This window comes from Chamaea fasciata, unplaced genomic scaffold (assembly GCF_029207755.1).
Source record: "Chamaea fasciata isolate MVZ Bird 193981 ecotype frontalis unplaced genomic scaffold, bChaFas1.0.hap1 SCAF_2, whole genome shotgun sequence".
Taxonomy (NCBI): Eukaryota; Metazoa; Chordata; class Aves; order Passeriformes; family Sylviidae; genus Chamaea; species Chamaea fasciata.
Genome location: NW_027094087.1, coordinates 102059113 through 102077963, shown reverse-complemented (window position 1 = coordinate 102077963; position 18851 = coordinate 102059113). Strand labels below are relative to the sequence as shown.

The window sequence follows — 18851 nt, the reverse complement described above, 5'->3', positions numbered from 1 at the left end:
ATATCTTCACAAAAATAAATGTACACAATCACATGAATGCTTTTGCAAATGCATGCAGGGTGTTTTTGCCTTTAGTCTCACATTTTCTCCATTCTTCTCCTTTCCAACATTTGAAGCCATTAGTTATTTTCAAACCACTTCCACAAATTAGGGAAAGTGGGTAATAGGTTTCGAGGATAATTAAGTCCATAGACATTTTGTGATCACGAATACAGCTGGAAAAGTGGGAACCTGTAGATTTTTCCACTGTGCAAACCCACATTGTGAACTTTTGCCTTAGGAGACACCAGGACAAGATGAAGAGCTTCAAAACACCTCATCCACAGGGAAAAAACATCGGTGCTTACTTATTTTTTTTTTAACACTAAAGTCAATCAACTTCAATGCCCTGATCTATAGGATGTAAGGTTTTCCTAAGACAAGGAATGAAAAAGCTACTGGTTCTTCTCACACTTTTTTAAACCAGTGTTTGACATAAATAATCTAACACCTCTGAAATGTGAATTTGTTTATACACGTGTAATGTAGGCTGCAACACACATGCGTGTACACTTTAATGAATTGAGACCTAATTAGCATTTTTAGCAGCATCAGAATCTTTCAGAATGAAAAAAATTATATAATCAAACATTCATTAATGAAACCACCCTGAAGGACTGGTAGAAAAACCAGCCACATTAACACAGCACAGCTAATTCCATCACAGAATTAAGAAATAATACAATTCAACAGCTATTAATAGTCACAACTACTGATTGCACATTAAGAAAAATCCTTCAAAAACAATTAAAACTTTTGAAGGAGACGAATACCCTCCGTATTTCTACATTATCAACCTTTTTGTCCTCATGCTTTAGCTTCCTCATCTGTCTTCTTCATATAACATTAAAGGAAAATAATACATAGAAATAACAATTTCACTTTAAAAAGTTGCTATTTGGACAAATACAGACTGCTGTTAGTAAAAGCGTAACCCAAACCAAAAATTAACATTATTTCACCACTAGTTGTAGTACTGAGATATTTTATAACAGCAGACACTGTGAGTGGTTTAAAACCAACATCATGCTTATTTTAGCATCCTGGCAAATGAAAACATCCTCACAGCCTTTTGATTAAATACAATAGTTCCAAATCTTTCAAAGAGAGATGCAACCAGGTCAGTAATCTAACTCAAGTCTTCAAAAGCAACAACATATTAAGGTCAAATAAAATTCTGAATGCACAATACTGTTGTATATACACTTTGCCTAACCCCAGATTCATAGTTTTAGGCTTTCATGAAACAAACACTTCATTTGTATTTCTAATGGAATGGCTTTATGTAGAATCAGGGAAGAACGCAGTAAAAATCACACTGGATAAAGGAATTCTTTAAATGAGTTCTCTATTAAACTTTTATATCTGTTCCAGGAGCACAATACAGTTAACTACCACAGCATTCTGAGGCAGCACTTATTGACAGGTTTGGTATACCATTCAAACCAGCAAAAAAGGAAATGCATAAAGGAAACAAGATTCAAAGGTTTAAGACTAAAAGTTGACATAGTGTAGTATTAGTGCGGTGAGTAAAGAATAGCTGAAGTCCTTTGTTTCTTTTTGCTTGGGTTTTCATTTGTTTACTCCCACCATCTTGTGCGTAAAGCAGATTTACCCTGTCAGGACAAGTAATAACCAAGCACAGCTAACAGAACTGTATGAAATCTCTTATAAAGGAGACTCTAAACCAGTAACACTTTCTTTGTAAGTAAGAAGTTATGAGCTCACAAACAATGCACCTCTTTAGTTAAAACTACAAGTCACACCATAAACATCAAAAGGGCTCATTCACCAAAAACAGTGAGGCAAAGAAATCCAGCTGAACACATTCTACCTACAATGGATGGAAATGTAAGCATTGAGTATGTCACCATGGTGAAAAGAAGGACATCCATTTTGGAATGGGGAACAGTGTTCTCCTACTACAATGCTTTCATACAATGCAGACTTAAAGGGTGCACTAAATCTGAATACCTAGAATTGTTCAGTCATAAACCAAGAGCATTTATATCACTGCAGGTTGCACTTCTCTGACACATCAAAGCATCACCAAAAAAGTCCACGGTATAAGGCCTGGAGATCCTGTTCTGCTGTCAGCCACTAAAGCATTCAAATGTCCTTAACTTCAGGCGCAGATTTTACCCTTATTTAATAGGATTTATGCACAGATACAACTGCTTTGCAGAATTGTAGCAATTTATGCTTGTACCAAAATAATTTGCCCACCTGAGGTTTAGAAGTTATAAGATTACAACCCACTACTCTGTGAATGACCCTAAAAGCAGACCTAGACTTGCCGAAAAGGCCTTTTACTGTGTAATTTTACATTTTTTATTTCTGTCAGCAATTTTACCATACATTTTATATGACCAAAATTTCTATTTACAGTTAGGTTTTTTGTTCACCTTCTTTTTTCATTTTGTTCATGTACCATATGTCCAGGCAGCAGAGGTAAGTTAATCAGACTGATGCACATTTGTCAGCCTGCTAGCTTTCCTCTGAGCACAGTACTGAAAGTCTTGAATACAGAAATCTATCTCCACAAAATCTCTTTGTTCCTCCTACTTAGACTGCAGTGTAATCTGCAGCAGCAGTTTAAGGTTTTTATTTCCAAAAAGGGGAAAGTGCTAGTGTGAAAAACAAGAGCTACGGAAGAGTTGCTGTGAAAGACATATTGAATCTCTGCCCACACAGATGGCTGAGTCAAACAGTACACTAAAAAATCCAGTGGTGCTTGACAAATCCTAATTCACGACCATTAAAATCTGTGACACAACAGCAGACGCAAAATGTTGTAGTAGTTATCTCATGGGAAGTTGACTGTATTTTCTTAAATTAAGAGAAAAAAGAACTCCCACATTATCTTAGTGTCTCTTTAATGAGGACTCAAGTAAAGCCCTAAAAACAACCAATCCTTCCTCACTCCTACTCTCTAAGTCTGTGTTTATAGTTTACACAGATCTTAGTCCTATTGTTAAGATCCAAAGTATTCTATTGATGCTGCAAAAGATATATGGTATAACGAGTCCTTGCTTCAGCTAACATGGCCCAAACACTAGACTAGACAGGAAGAAGCCCAGAAGTACAACTAAGACATCTTCTCTTGCTTAGTGCAATCTGCAGGAAATACAGATTTCCAGGGGTGTTGGTTGGCAAAAACAATGGAAGTGTGGTGGAGGTGAATGAAGAGAACATATCAAACCAGGAACAACATGGAAGATAACATCACCAGAAGTTTGTGCTGGCAGAGCAAGGAGAGAAACGAAAAGAGACAGAGCTCATGAAGCTGCCATCAAATGTCACCTCAGTTCAGGTTTGCTAAGGATCCTTCCTCGTCCACAAAGAGCAATACAGTTCTTCCTGGTCAAGACAACAGTAATGAGCTGTACCTGTTAAATTCAGCTGTCCCACAAAGAAAAACATATGACACACAGTGGGACTTGAAGAGGAACAATGAGGTCCAAATTCTTTTGCTCTCAAGGCTGTCTTCACTCTGCAGCAGCTTCTGACTCATTAGGAGACAAACTCAACCCTCAAATCTGTGCCAACTTCCAAAGAAGATACAACCTTCTGTCTACCTTTCAGGTGGTCTGCTAAGACCTGGGAGAAAATGTCTTGGCTGAATCTGAGCACCCTTCCTTCAGGACTCACCACAATTTCAGTACTGCAACCAACAGGAATCAGCAAATTAGTAGGAAAGGAATGAGCTTGGAGTACAGTAAAAGACCTGGCTGTGTCCTAACCAGAAAGCTATTTACAAGCACTGGCAAATGCTCTAAACTTGGGGCTCAGAAAAATTTTCTGCGATCCCTATGATATCATTGCTTTCCAGTTTATGCTTGCCTCTAGACAACAACTGGAAAACTTTCACTGGTGCCATTGAAGATACAAGTAACATGGTAAAATCCTAACATAATTTTGTTAAAGATGGAAAAAAGTAGCTTTGGCTCTCAAAATCCTTGAGGTATTCATGTTGCTTTTAGATCACGGAAGCCATGGATTTCAATTCCAATTAAATGTGCAGATACTACTGGACATACTAGTGCACAGAAAAATGTATTCTTATGAGGTTGGAAACAGCTCTATGCCACAAAATTGCAACACATTCACAGTGCAAATTCAAAGTAGTGAATTTATAAAAGCAATCCTAATTTAATTACACATTTTTAAATATTCCTCACCAGGATGGAATGAATCAGCACTATAAAAGGAAGAAGAATTTCCAGGAATCTGACACATCAGAGAAGAAGGACAATAAAGAAAGGTGACGTATATCACTATTCCAAAGAACACAACTTTCATGAATTACAGCAGTAAAGACAGAACAGAACGCCAGTGATTTATCTGGAAATGTAGAAGATCTGATTGACTGTAATTCCTGAGACATATCACAGGAAATATTTCAATGCCAAATTGCTTTGCACATCAGGTAAGTAGTTTGTTGCTACAGCCTGAAGTGTGGGTTTCCATCTGTCTAAACTGCATTAAGCGTCAAGTAGAAACGCATCATCCTTTCACAAAAGACACAGGGTTTTTCAAGAAGTTACAGATCTTGTCAGGAAATTTGCTTTAAGGAACAGTTTTAAGATTAGGGAGAAAGTATAAAACAGAAGGTTTAAAAGCTATGAAGTCTCCTGAAAGAAGATATATTTTGTGCTCTGAGAAAGTTAACAGGAAATTAAAATTAGACTCAAATGTATCACTGTGATGGCAGTTCCCTTACAACATGTTGTTGGGCAGTTATTTCATGCTCCTCAAAATCATTAGACTTCTTTTGAAAATAGAATTCTCTATTAAGTTTTCCAGCACTTTAAATAAATGAAACTAAACCAAAAGACCTTTAAAGCCTAGCAATAAAAGCTACCCTAATTTTCAGTAAAACTCAATTTCTGACATACATCTGGAAGTAGGACTGCTCCAGGCAAAGACCTGGAATAAAGAGTGTCCTTGGATCTGCCCTGGACAGTAGCACTGGAAGACTACAGTGGAAGTTACTCAGCAAATCACAACTCTCACACTCCTTTGGATAATTGTGCTAGGCCTAACAAAGTCCTTTAAGATCTTAAGTGTCCCACAGAAACATCATAAACAGAGCACTCACTACAGCAACAAGTGAAGCACAACCTGCATGGAGTCATCACCATTCCCTATGTACAAAACCCACATCACTGCATGCCTATGCAAGCTGGAGCTGGTGCTAGCTGCTTTTCCCAGACACGACCTCAAAAACCACTGCATAGGGACAGCCTAGCAGGGCTGTTACAATGGGGTGGACAACCCTAACAGCCACTTCATTCATCCTAATGGTTTACTCTCCACTCTCACAACCAAGAGATGGAACTGGTACTAGAAAACAAACAACAAACTAAGATTTGAGGTCCAGATTTGATAGTAACAGGAGTGCAGAATAAAATTAAATCCATTTTCCTTGCTTTTACTAATCAATTTTTTTAATCTTTCTATCTCCCCCTAGTGGCCCTAATACTTTCTTATACAAGAAGCAGAATCATATTGATCTCCAGATGTTCCCACTTCCTAAGAAAAATGAAGTTATTGGCCTACCTTCATCCTCATTTGGGGTCTTCACAAATAAGGAAGAACTTTCCAAAATACCCAGATGCTCATAAATCAGGAAAGCCTTAAAATGTTTTAGATAACATTTCTTAGAACCAAGTGTTTAGATCTTCAAAAGGACTTTCCTAGAAATCAGAATCCTTCTTTGGACACTCAAGACAGCCTTCCTGAAAGCGTGATAGCACCATAATTGCCCTCATTTTTAACTTCTTGGAATTCCTGGGTCTGATCAGCAGTCACTTCATTTCAGCTAAATGCAAAAGTACATGCACTGCACAGCACTACAATGACACACCAGTCCTGAGATGCAGATGTTTTCTAGCATTAATAACAATCTTCTTTCTGAACTTCAATTATTAAATTCATATTAAGTTGCAAAAAAAAAAAAATTCTTCAGTGTGTTAAATTTATGTGTATATATATATATATATATATATATATATATATATATAAGAAATTTACTTTCGAATAACAGACTACTAAAAAAAGAACTCTAAAACTCATGAAACAAACAACCAAAACCCAAAAAAGAACTATAACTTAGTAACGAACCATCTTAAATCATGACCACAGTTCCAATGAGAAACCAAACAAGATTATTTCTAAATAGAAGTAAGTGACAAAACCTGACCTGTCTACGGAAAAGAATATGTTTTTCTACTCTTCTTTCTTTTTTAAAGCACAGTATGATATGTTGCTCTCTGCCAATAACGATTTTGCAGGGAGAAAAAGTGAAGCCTACAGGTATTCCAAGTACTAACAGGTTAGAGACAGAGCTAAAAATATACTACCAATTTTTCAAGTCTCAATACTAAATTATTTCCATGAGATTGCACTAATTCTCTACACACCTAACGTAAAATAACTAAAGAAAAATTTAGGAGCCAATTTTAGGTCCTCTGGGTTTCAGACTTGGGGAAAGGCTAGAGAGGGAGTAGAAAACAAGAAGCAATGGTAGCTGCAATCTCCTGAACAAAACAAAGAGTTTTTAGTCCGGCTTAAGAAGTGGAAAAGATTCAGGCCTCACCTAAACCGTTCATATGGAAATCATTTATGGGAGAGAAACCAGTTTTCCTCACAAAAATGAAAGACAAAACACACTGCAGTAAAACCAAATAATTCTGTTGGATTTGGAAAGCTACATGAAGATCATACTGTGAACAAAACTTCAGCTGTTGGAAACAAAATAAGACACACCTTTAAATCAAGATAAGCCTTTTGTTTTCTCTGATGAAAATTCACTGTGATGCATTATATAAAGATATACAGATAGACTAATTTCAACCACTTTAGGAATTTCGATGATCATCTTAAATACCTGTATATTACTCTTGTTATAATTGGAAAAAGTCACTACAAATGTAGCAAAGGGAAGCACTTTAGCCCAGGTCCCACATATACTTCCTAGGTAACAGAAACAGAAGTATAGAACAGTACCTCCAGAAAATCAGAGGTATTTCACTGCTCTTTAAAAACCCTAAAACACAACATACATGTTTGTACACACACACACTCTGGAATTATATATTGACACCCATGTAATGAAAAGTATGATCAGTTTTGTGAATTTGATAGAATCAAAGCAATGAATATGATTTATGCAGGTTAAATTGCTGCTTTATATTAGTTAAAAAATACATATTACCTCATGATGTCATCCTGTTGCTTTACTGCATATATGTGTAGGGTCACAGTGCATTTGGAGGTATTGTAATGAAAAGCTAATCTGAATTGCATGCTGACATTAAAAAAAAAGAATTGGTACAAACATCCCCTCAGAACACATGAATGAATTCTGCTTCCATTCAGTGTCCATGTTTCATTTTGTAAAGAAGCTGGAGCTTGTTCATGTGTGTGATCTGGTTACCTGTGAGACATTTGGGAGATTTTACCTGTCCAACCAAGCCAGAAGACTTTTAGCTGCTCCAATCAGATCCACTACTGATGTCAGAAAATCATTTGGTAATTTACGACTGGTCCTTCCATCATAGTGACCACTCCTCCTCCTCCCTGTAATGAAGTTCTGCAGGTTTTTGGCAGACGCATTCAGTTTATGAGAAAGGGTTTTTAGATTTTCTGTTTCCAAACCATAGTTCTGTATTGAAAAAAAAAAAAAAAAGAAAATAAAGTTAGTTTTACAGATGAACAGGAAGAACCAAGAACAGCAAGATTGATCTTCTACTTCAAAACTTAACCATTCCTAATAATTAAGGCAGAAATACACCCACTCGGTAGTTTTTAAATGTATAGAATGTTCTGTTTCTGAAGTGCATAAAAAGAGAACAAAAGAAGTGCAAAATTATGAGTGATCCTTTAGCTTTTTCTAAGTGTACTGAGAAAAACATCTCAAAGAGAAAATCTAGCCTGAAAAACTGTTTTTCAAAGCAGTGCATCACTGTCAGTAGATCAAAGAATGGTGTGGGTTGGAAGGGACCTTCAAGATCATCTTGTTCTAACACCCCTGCCACAGACACCTTTCACTAGAGCAGGTTGCTCAGAGCCCCATACAACCCAGCCTGGATCAGAGGGTTCTTTCCATAGACCTGATGATTAGGGATCAGTACCCCATGTCCATAGTCACGATAATTCCTGAGATATACCTGGCACCAGGGTTTGCAACCAGCAGAAGTATGGACATGGTGTGACACTAAATTGGTTTTGTTGGGTTCAGAGATCTAAGAAAGTTAATTAGCATACTTCTATTCTTTTTAGCAGTAAAGGACCACCACAACACAGACCAGAGAACACAGTGCTGCCCTGCTATTGTGCTCATTTAAAATCAAGTTCTAAGCGTCATTGCCATTTAAGAGTCAACCTCTTAAATTATGTTCCTTAGCTGTGCAGTAGAGACAGAAATAACTATGCAGAAATACTAACAAACAGTATTAAACAATATTAACAAACAGTAGCTGAAAATCCTTCAAAAGTACAAATGTTACCAAAACAGCACTCAAGAATGCCCTGATTTAATGTTTAATTAAAATATAATATAGTACCATTAGCGATTTGTCATTTCTATAAAAGATTTGTTTTCCTCACACACACAAAGAGTGATAAGAGTTATTACAAAAAGGACTTATTAGCCTTTGCAAAGGAATAAGCAATCACACAAACTTGAGTTTAATACTCCTCTAAGAGAATTATGGAATTTTGAAGGTTGCCACATCACAGGGTGATAGCATGGGGTGCTGACAGCTTATTCAGTCGACAATGGAATGGGCCCCTCATTAAAGAACATGGACCACATCCTACCACAAATAACAAAGTAGAATGCACAAAGCCCCTCAGATGCACACAGAAAAATCTACTTCCTAATGACACTCTGTGACCTCCCCAGCTCTCCTCCCATGCCCCTGGTTTGCTTCCCATGCTGATCTGCCCACAAGGAGAGATGGGAGAAGGGATATGCTCACAATGCTATTCTAAGACTGCTGAAGCTTATTTACCTTAGTCTTTTTTCTATAGGAACTGGGGGGGAGGGTGGCCAGGTAGTGATTATTTACAGCAGTTGTCATGCTCTCAATCCAAACCATTTACTAAATGAACTTAATCCTCTTTTGCTACACAGGAACGTTATACTGAAGCCATTCCCAGTGAGCCCCCAGCCCTCCCACAACATCCACTCCCATACCAATGGGGGTTCATGACGGAGAGACTACAGCACACGGCTCATCTGCCATTTCCCAGCCAGATGTGTGTGCCTGTAAACTGAACACACTTTGTCAGGGAGTCAGACAGCAACCATCCTTCCACAGCAGAGAACGCACTTTGGAACTCAAAGCTTAAGCAGGCACTGACTATATACTACGGTTGCACTTTATAAACCATTACTGGAACTTGTGTGAACATTCCTATCTTGGGCAAGGAAGGCTTTGCAGGCATGTTTCTCAGCTACACGATGTTGTCCTCTGCCACCGCATTCAGTCCCAACTAGACAAACTTTATGTTTGGACAGTGACTTTTCCACCATGTAAATATTCAAAAGCAATTATAAAACAGATAGCATTAGGTTATAAATAAAAAATTACAAGATGAAAACAGTTAATTGGGATTGAAAAGTAAAATGTACTTTATTATGCAGCTAAATGGCTCATAACTAATAACTTATTAAATCAGTCCAAAGTAAAGAGATAAACATCAGATAAAAAATATATCTGTTTTTTTATGCAGCTTTCAGTGCTTGATCTGGCTGAGGGAGCACGATGGGGATTGAGCAGTGAGTAGGAGTAAGCCGGAAAAAGATAACAGGTTTGTTCTTACTTCATTCTGCTTCTTGCGCATCTAACTCATTTTGGCAAAATTAATGGGGGAAGAAACAAATGAAAGGTATTCTGGATGAATGACAAATCACCAAAAATGTCTTAAAGACCAGCCAAAGCAAAGCCCACCACAAGCAAGCCACAACAACACGGCACTCACGTCTCCAAACGTGGAGGGTACAACCAGAGGCTGCAGGCCAGCCACAGGCCTTCTCGCAGGGCTGCCTTCTTTCTGATACACTGAAACGCTGAACTTCTTAATTCAGCAGGCTGTTACTAAAGAGCCAAGTGTGATTATCCAAATATAAAACTAAAGTGGGTGAGGCAGGGGGTGTGTGGGGAAGGTGCCATACGAGCCCAGGCACCTTCTTGTCACCCCAGCCATGGCCCACAGCCGCGGGAAACCATGCTGAGGCTGAGGCTGGATCCCAATGGTTCTCAACAACCCCAGATTATTTCAACTCCCCCTCTTTTGCCATCTCCTCTTCATCACCTTGTCTGTACCTCATCTGCTCAGACAGGCAGGTGCTGGTTCCCAGCCTGTGCAGGCGTTCCATGCCCACCCCAGTGGGAGCCCTGGCAGGCAGTGCACAGACCTCCAGTACCACCAGAAAGTGAAGCACCAGAAGAAGAGAAAATCTGCAACATTGAACACTGCAGACCAAGCAAAACAGCACTCAAATTTTTTTTTTTCTACAACAGGAAAATAGGCTGCATTTATGTATACGCTCCTTTAGAAAATCAGCTACAAAACCTTAGTGGCTTCCTCTTAATATCTAAGTGATGGCCACCTACAGCCATATTCTTTTTCAGATGCCTTTTTTCACCAGGGAGGGAAGAGGGAGCATTAGCAGATTCAAAGCCTATTTTCACATATACTCATCAAATGTGTGTGTGTGTGTGTTCTTTAGCATAAAACACCGAGCCTAAACCACATGCAAATTCAGTCTTACAAGAGAATAGCACTGACTTTGGTAAAGTCACACCTTTAAATCAAGATAAGCCTTTTGATTTATTAATTTTCTTTCTTTCTTTCTTTCTTTCTTTCTTTCTTTCTTTCTTTCTTTATTTATTTATTTATTTATTTATCTGTAATATCATACAGATAAAGCCAGAGATGGAAAATACAGAGATAAATTTCAGGCAAAATGTATTTTGGGGCAGCTGTGTTAATTGAAGCCTTTAACCAGAAGGATCCTAAAGCAGCAGCCAAGCTAACAAAATCCTCACTTTGTTTATCACTAATATTTCTGGCCCATATTAAAAGCGACCAAAGCTGCATGTTCTAATACTGGGAAAAAGCTTGCTTAAGTAAAAACTGCCAAGTTTAATCATACTTTATATTCAATAATGTACTATTAGCAATAGGGTTTTCATAGAAATGCACTGCGCTTATTTTCAAGCACTGTAAGAAGATAATTGCAGGCAAAGGAGACAGTTCTTTGTTTTCCCCTAGTCTGCATTTAGCCAGCACTACCCGAGCTGCACTTTTATTAGCCAAAATATATTCAGTCACTGAAAGAACCACAAAGCAAGCTCTGCATGCCTGTAGAGATTACAAGAAGTGACACAAGTCTAGGCTTCCACTTCCTCAATGGGAGGCCACAGAGAGTCTTCAGAGATACTCTGTCCCAACAGAAACAGCTCTAATGGAGTCTCTTCTGGTAAGCATAAAACAAGAACTTGATGAAGCTGAACTACACGGAGTAATAGCTTGTCAGCAGGTGTTGGAACTCAAGGTAGTGGGAGCTATTAATAGATATCTTACCTGCTAATTATTTTTCTGTGGCTTCACATGACTGAGTGAGGAATTGTAGCTCTTTACTTCACATGCTGATGAGCAGGAGCTCTAACACCACTGATGAGTTTTGCCTGGTATTTTTGTGAGAAGAGCCAGCCTGGTCCCTCTGCCAGCCTATCCTTGCACCAGCACCCCAAGGATAGGAAAAAAGTAGACAAACCAAACGTGGAAGTAAAGCAAAATTTTCTTTAACTAGCTTGATCAATGTTGAGTAATTGTGTTCCCTTCTTCCCTCAATTAAAAAAAATAGTAATTTAGACTTCATCTTTTTCCTGTGTTAAACTCACTTGATTCTTGTTGGCAGGGAAGTGCACCTGACAATGTTAGCACAGGTTGAAAAGTAAAGCGTTCTTAACTCATACAGTGCTAACCGTCTCTGCTGGCTTAGATAGAATGTCTAGAAGATGCCAGGACTTCAGTTTAGGGTATTTTGATACTGTCCATTCCAAGTGCAAAGCCATCTCAGCTACCTAAATTAGCCAAGCTCAGATCTAAACACAGTACAACGTGCAACCACAGACCCATTAACAAATCCAGAAATCCCTTAGAACAACTGTCTCAATCACAACTTTTATGCAAATATGAATACCTCTACGTCTCCAAGCACAAATGCTGTATCAAGTTCAGTGACACTGTTTAACTCTTACAAACACTTGCAAGACAGGGAAATGAGCATATGGCCTCTCTGCCAACCTTTCTAAATCACTGTGTCTTCTCTGCAACCCAGAAAGCTGAAAACCTTGTGGAACAAAAGGCATGAAAACTATACTGCTAGAAACCATGTGGAGCAGAAGGCATGCAGAGACCAATGTTAACTTCTACTGAGGAGACACAAGATGGGAACTGAAGATGCTACTGTAATACTGGTGCTTGTGGGCAAGAAGAAAATAAAAGCAGTATCTTCCCCAGACAGCAGAGCAGAGAGCAGGGCTGACATTGATTAATTTCTGCTGCTCCTCTGCAGAAGGCAATCATGACTGTATAAGCTAAGAAGGTGAAGGTTTATTTGAATTTGGTAAATATTTTTCTAACACACACAAACAATATATTTTAAAGAAGACAGAAAATGGTAACCTTTTGAAAAAACAAATTTTATAGTCTACATAGCTGTACTGAGTAATAAACTATGTGTAAAGTGCAACTTCTCAATTACATCTGATATATCTCAGTAATAAGGATAACTATCACAAGGATGAAATAAAAAGTTTTCTCTCTATTGCAGTAAGAAGTCATTTTCCACTTATTCACAGGATGAACATTGGAGTTTCAGGCAACAATAGCATATGGCTGCTAAGAAACAGACTTAATATCATCTCAGGTGTGTTTAACTCTTCACTATCCTTCAGTGCTTTCATCTTCCACACTTAATTCTTGAGTATCCTTTCTGTATGTATTATTTATTTGCTTTTAAAAAAGTGACCTGGAGTGAAGTTCATAGGGTCCTCATTTCTTGAAAAGCCTGAGGAAGATTTTAAATGAATTATCAAAACACCATCACATGGACACCACAGCACATGGCAGCCATTTCAAAACCACACCTGAAAATTCGTGGTGGACAAAAATTCACCAAGAAAAGTTCCACCCTTCGCATCCGAAGGTGATTTTAAAAATAAACAAAATGGATCTGAATCTCATTCTCTAAAACATTTGGCTGAACACATCCCACAAAGTATGAGGCAGATAGCTTACCAGCCCAAAGCTGCTAGCAACTGATATCACAGCTTGTCATATGGAAGGTGCCTTATGTAACTTTATACCTCATCAGATCTGCCTACAACATATATTTCTAACGGCCCTTCCTCCAGCATCTCGAAATGCCAACACTAAGGTTATCTCTCCTTCAAATAGCACTGACATATGGGGTAATTTAGAAGTGCACAACACATGATCCTAACACATCTGTTTCATAAACACCAAATAAGTAGATAAGGACAGAAACCCCAGACAGCTCAAAGGACACTTATCATTTACTGCAGTTATTAAATACACACTGATTAAAAGGCAAACGGTTTCAAAGAGTGTAAATGTTTGTCCTAAATGTCTATAGTCAGAAAAACACTCAGGTGCATGACACTTCCAGCCTTGCAGAACCCAGGAAAGATTCACAGCCATCATAATTTTCTCTTTTCTTGAAAAATGCCCTTTTTCTTCTACACCACAATCAAGCAACACATCAAAAAGCCAAGCCCTGGCCACGCTTTGCAGCACTAATAGAGCAATTATATAAACTATTCTTCTTCTCTTATTCAGTCAATAGACTCTGAAAGACCAAGTGCTCATCACCTTTTTGTTTTTTACTTTCTTTGTCTGTAATTTTGTCCCTAGCCTGCCAAATACTCTTACTTCGCCATAATTTGAACTACCAGTTCCATATCCAGTTACACGCATTTCCAAAAGTCTTAAACAGCTAATCCACAGTTTTAAACCATTTTACCAGAAAGGAAATAAGTATTATTACGAACACACTACCTTTAAAAAACATTTTACATTGTAACAACTCTTTTTATCCAGTCTGCTTTTAACTGGGGGTTTACAGCTTTATAAATGTGCCTCCCAACCCAAGCCACGCTACACCTCTATGAATCTGGGCATGTTTTATGTATTTCATACTTGCCCAAACCTCCAAGCAGTCCAAAGAGGAAAAAAAATAAAAAAACCACCAAACCCCCCAATTAAAAAAGTACCTAGGATCCATAATTGATTCTTGAGGCTGATGGGAAGAAGGATGCTCACTCTTTGCATACAGATATATTTACTGCCTTTGGCACACCATGGGGTTTACTGCAGTTCTCTGTAAAAGATTTGCTAACACATTTTCAATGTGATCTATATGAGCTATCAGAAACTCTTTATCTCCTTAGCTTTATTGATCTGGTGACGGACTTCAGGATTTCCTGCACTGCAGTAAGGTTAGCTCAGGCTGAGGACAGGGAGCCATATGATATTTGATATATGATATATAGCAGAACTTTTACTTGCCAAGGGCAATAGTGAAAAGGGTAAGTAATTTTTTGCTATGAGCATTCAGCATACTGACAGTAAATTCTACCTTCAGCACATATAAATCTCCCTTCTGAAATGAAGCCTTCCTCATTTAGCACCATAATGATTAAGTCTAATATTCACTGTTACTGACAAAACAGGTTTAAGATCTGACTAGTGATAAGTGCAAAGGAAAGTATTTCTGTGTAAGAAATGGCAAGAAGATGAAATTAAGATAAAAGGCATAATTCTTAAGAGGAATAAAATCATTCACGGGTAAAGTAGGTCTATTTTTTACATTCATTTGCATATAAATGTTTTGTGTTAGTGGTAAATGATAAGTAATTTCATGCTGTTAGTGCACACCAATGTTTTCTCTGCCAAATAATAATGCTATTTCATCTGCTGCAATCTTCTAGCTTTACAGATTCAAATATAGTGTGCAATAAATTCCTGTGCAGCCATAGCAGATTTAACTAACTAGCATGAAACTAGTACTAAAACCAGTATGCTCTATAAAGCAAAATATTTTTTAACCAAACTCTATTCTACACAAATGAAGATTCCCTGAAGAATTATTTTGCAAATTCACAGGGACTTCGTAAGTTTTTTTGTTAATAAAAACTTCAAAGCTTCCAAAAATTATTTGTGAAGCTTTCCAAATATTCAAATATTCTTATATAAATATTCTCAAATATTTCAAATATTCTTATAACAACATATCTCTTACTTTAGGATCTCTGTTCAAAAAATATTTCCAAAATCAATTTTAGCAAATTCTTAAAATAATTTCATCTTCATGCAAACAAAAAAACCACGATATTTAGGAGGAAAAAAAAAAAAAGTAATCTCCATGTGGCATCTCATTTATCAAGTCATTGTGGTAAACTAGTTAATTTCCTTCAAGATGGAAGAAGCTATGTTTGGTTGTGCAGTCTTCCATCTTTGTGTTCTCCAGGCAGCATGCAGTGTTTTCTGGGAAAAAACTGTCACACCCAGTTTTGGTAAATGAAACTCCATCTCCTGACAAACAGATCATGGAAAAAGAATCATGTCATTTCTTTGCTTTCTTCAGGCCAGTTACGTATAGCAGAAGCTACAAGATCCCCTGATGCACTCCAAACCCGATGACTGGAATAGCGATCTCATGGCATCATCTAAGTAATTTGTTCTTTATTGGGCATTTCTCTTTTCGTAAGCACCATCTCCTTTTTTCCTCAATTTACTTTCCACTGGCATTGTTCGTTCACATTCAGTTTTTCAGGCAATCATCGAAGAAACAAGGCTCCTCACATTTTGTGTGTGGATGAAGTCTGCTACACTGTTGTTTGTCCAAGGATTAGATGAAAAGCAATGTTACATTAGCTTCACTCTCACACACATACGGAAAAGGATCATGTTGAGGCTAAGGGCCTAATGGTAATTGTTAGAACTGATGAACAACTGCATATTTCACTACCTGGTAATAGTGGAGAAACATGGCACTCAACTCAGTAGTTTCTCCTGTATCTAGAGCAGGACAAAAAAACCCAGTTTTGTCAATTGTTTTGGGTGATTTTGTTAGTATGAATAAAATGTCCGCCGACATCAAGTAAAAAACTACCTGTTGACACCACCAGTGTGATTGCATGTCCCAATTTAAACAGAAAGATAAGAACAGGAGATTTGTCTCGCTGGAAATAAAGTAATGCTACCAGCATTTACCCATCATGGTGGCTTCTCAAGGTTTCTCACCTTGAAAAACATGAGACAAACTCTTAGCAGCAACAAAATGCCATCACAGACCTCACTACCTATTTCATCTAAGTACATAGAACATTTCCTTTATTGTGCCCTGTCTGACATACGGATTTTGTAAAACACAAAGCTGCACTGAGGCATAATAATCTACTGAACATGCTCCCACCTTCACAGTCTGAAGGAGAGAGGGAAGAGCCAAACTATCTTAGATTGCCTGCCCTCTCCCAGAGCACGTTCAGCTCCAGTGATGGTATGCAGGATGTACACCCCCACCATTACCAGCAGGCATGACCTGTAACAGCAGTATCAGCTGGGCAAAAACTCTATTCCTCCTTCCCTGAAAAACCACAGGAAAAGAAAACCTGTGAATAGCACCCCCTGAACACTTGCTCTGCTGTCAAGACCACAGAACGGCAGGCTGGCAGCCAAGAGAGACTCTACTAAAGATGGATAGCACAGGACACCATTTGTCCTCTGATCAGCTCACAAACACTGGAGGATCCATTTGTTGCAAGTGCTGATGACAGGAGGCGAATAATGTGAGAGACCATCGCCAGCCACCCACCCACCTTCTGTAAAAAACTCATAAAGAACATCCTTTAAATAGTGCTATCAATCATAACTGGATATTACTGTGGCAGTTTGTGTGTTTAGCACAGTTCAGCAGCCCCACTCACGGGTCCCTTGCACTCTGCATGCCACCCAGATATGCTTGTTCAGGCTTTCCACCTTCCCTGGTAAGGAAAGGTAGCCCCCTGAACTACAGCCACGCAATACAAGTAGCTGGTTTGCTGTTTGCCATACCCACAGCTGCCAGGGAACCGCATGCAGAAGTTTAGCCCCAAAAAATACTGGGAAGGGGTGGCAGGAATAGAACAAATCAGCAACCAACATTGCAGAAGCTTTCCTAAGTGACAGCATCTCTGTGTTGGAAAACCCCCCTGTAGAGTGGGAACAGAGGTGAACAGTGGGAGGGGTTCTGTCTCCTCAGCTGTCCTCAATGCCAAGAAGTGTTCAGGTGGTGACTCACCAACTCAGAGAAAGGGGGGAGAAGTAGAAGCAACAATCCTTTTGGTTTTTAATAATTACTTTTAAATCAATCAGGGTCTTATCTTGCATAGCATAATTAACTTTACTATTCATAGCTCATCATGCCACCCATCATCTCCAGCATCCAAAGAAATGTTAACTCATATGGATGTTTGTAACTCATGCTAAGTTCTATCATGAAACCTCTGTCAAACTCTAGTGAAACAGAAAAATAATCAGACAAATAAAAAAGAACAAACTTGCACAGCCACTATCTGAATTATCTCCTACATTGGAGAGTCATAGGCTTCATTTTCTCCTGAACAATACAGCTAATATTAAAGTCAAATCAGAAGAAAACATAAGCCCTACCCAGGATAGACACTCATGGAAGCAATAAAAAAAGAAAAGTCTGTAAGTATAGGTCTAGTCCAGCCAAATGGATTGCCTCTGAATTAAATTTTCTAAGAGGTTTATCTGATTGGTGAACAATAAATTCAAATTAAGTCCACTAAAATCAATATAGCAATAACATTTTGTATCCCCGAGGTGCCATCAGGAGCCAACTGTGAGACTGCAAAAACCTCAAATTAGAAACTGCAATCTGAACTCATGCCACTGTGTTTTAGCCATGTGTTTTAACAATTTTCTTTAAGACAAACTCAGAAAAGCAGACAATACTATATGTGCAACAAGAAACAGGGAGAGATTGCTACATGCATTTAAGATGCAGTATTAGTCTTTGCTAGAAATTCCTTGTTTTATATTCAACTTAGTTCCATCCACTTTTGCCTAAGATAAAGGAGCTACAAAGACAAGTTGTGTTTTTTTGTCTGAAGATTATATCTGTAATTACATACTGGGGAAAAAAGAAATTTCAGCTAATAAACAAGGGGTTTTTTTCTGTAAAAGTAATTTATTTTTCCAAGAGCCACCATCTTTTTCTCTGTGTGACTGTGAAAAACTGTCATTGGTGTTCCCCCTTAGACTTTATCCTTCTCAGTTAACTAAAATATTTTCTTGTTTTCTTTTCCACTGTCTGATAAGAGAGGTACTTTGTGAACAACACCTTTTATGTCCCCTTCTGTATCAGTAGCATTTTTTTAAGATTGCAACTTCCTTATTTAAAAAACAAATTGACGAGTTAACTTATTGCACTGACTCACATTGCAATGTTACTAGAAACAGTATTCTATAGAAGATAATCTGTGTTCAAAATCAAATGTTTTCCTGTATGAAAAAGCTTCCTCCCTTTTTTTAAAATTTTTTCAGCGTATTTTTTTTCACACTCTCTTTTCCATTACACTTCACAATACCCCAAAAATGCAACAACAAGGTATTCAGGAAAGCTGCTCCATATGGAGAACCAACAGGCCCTTCTGAAGAGCCTTTCAGTCTTTGATTGCCTCTCCCAGGATACAGCTTTC

At 38.1% G+C, this 18851-nt stretch overlaps 1 protein-coding gene across 5 annotated transcripts in view; it reads right to left on the bottom strand.

Annotated features, from left to right (window-relative positions):
• CNKSR2 (connector enhancer of kinase suppressor of Ras 2) overlaps positions 1-18851 on the bottom strand; it is a 205389-nt gene that overhangs the window by 149236 nt on the left and 37302 nt on the right. For all 5 annotated transcript variants that reach the window (XM_066176932.1, XM_066176933.1, XM_066176934.1 and 2 more), the window contains exon 3: positions 7506-7708. In XM_066176932.1, the coding sequence (XP_066033029.1) occupies positions 7506-7708 (203 nt within the window). The remainder of the gene's footprint in view (positions 1-7505; positions 7709-18851) is intronic.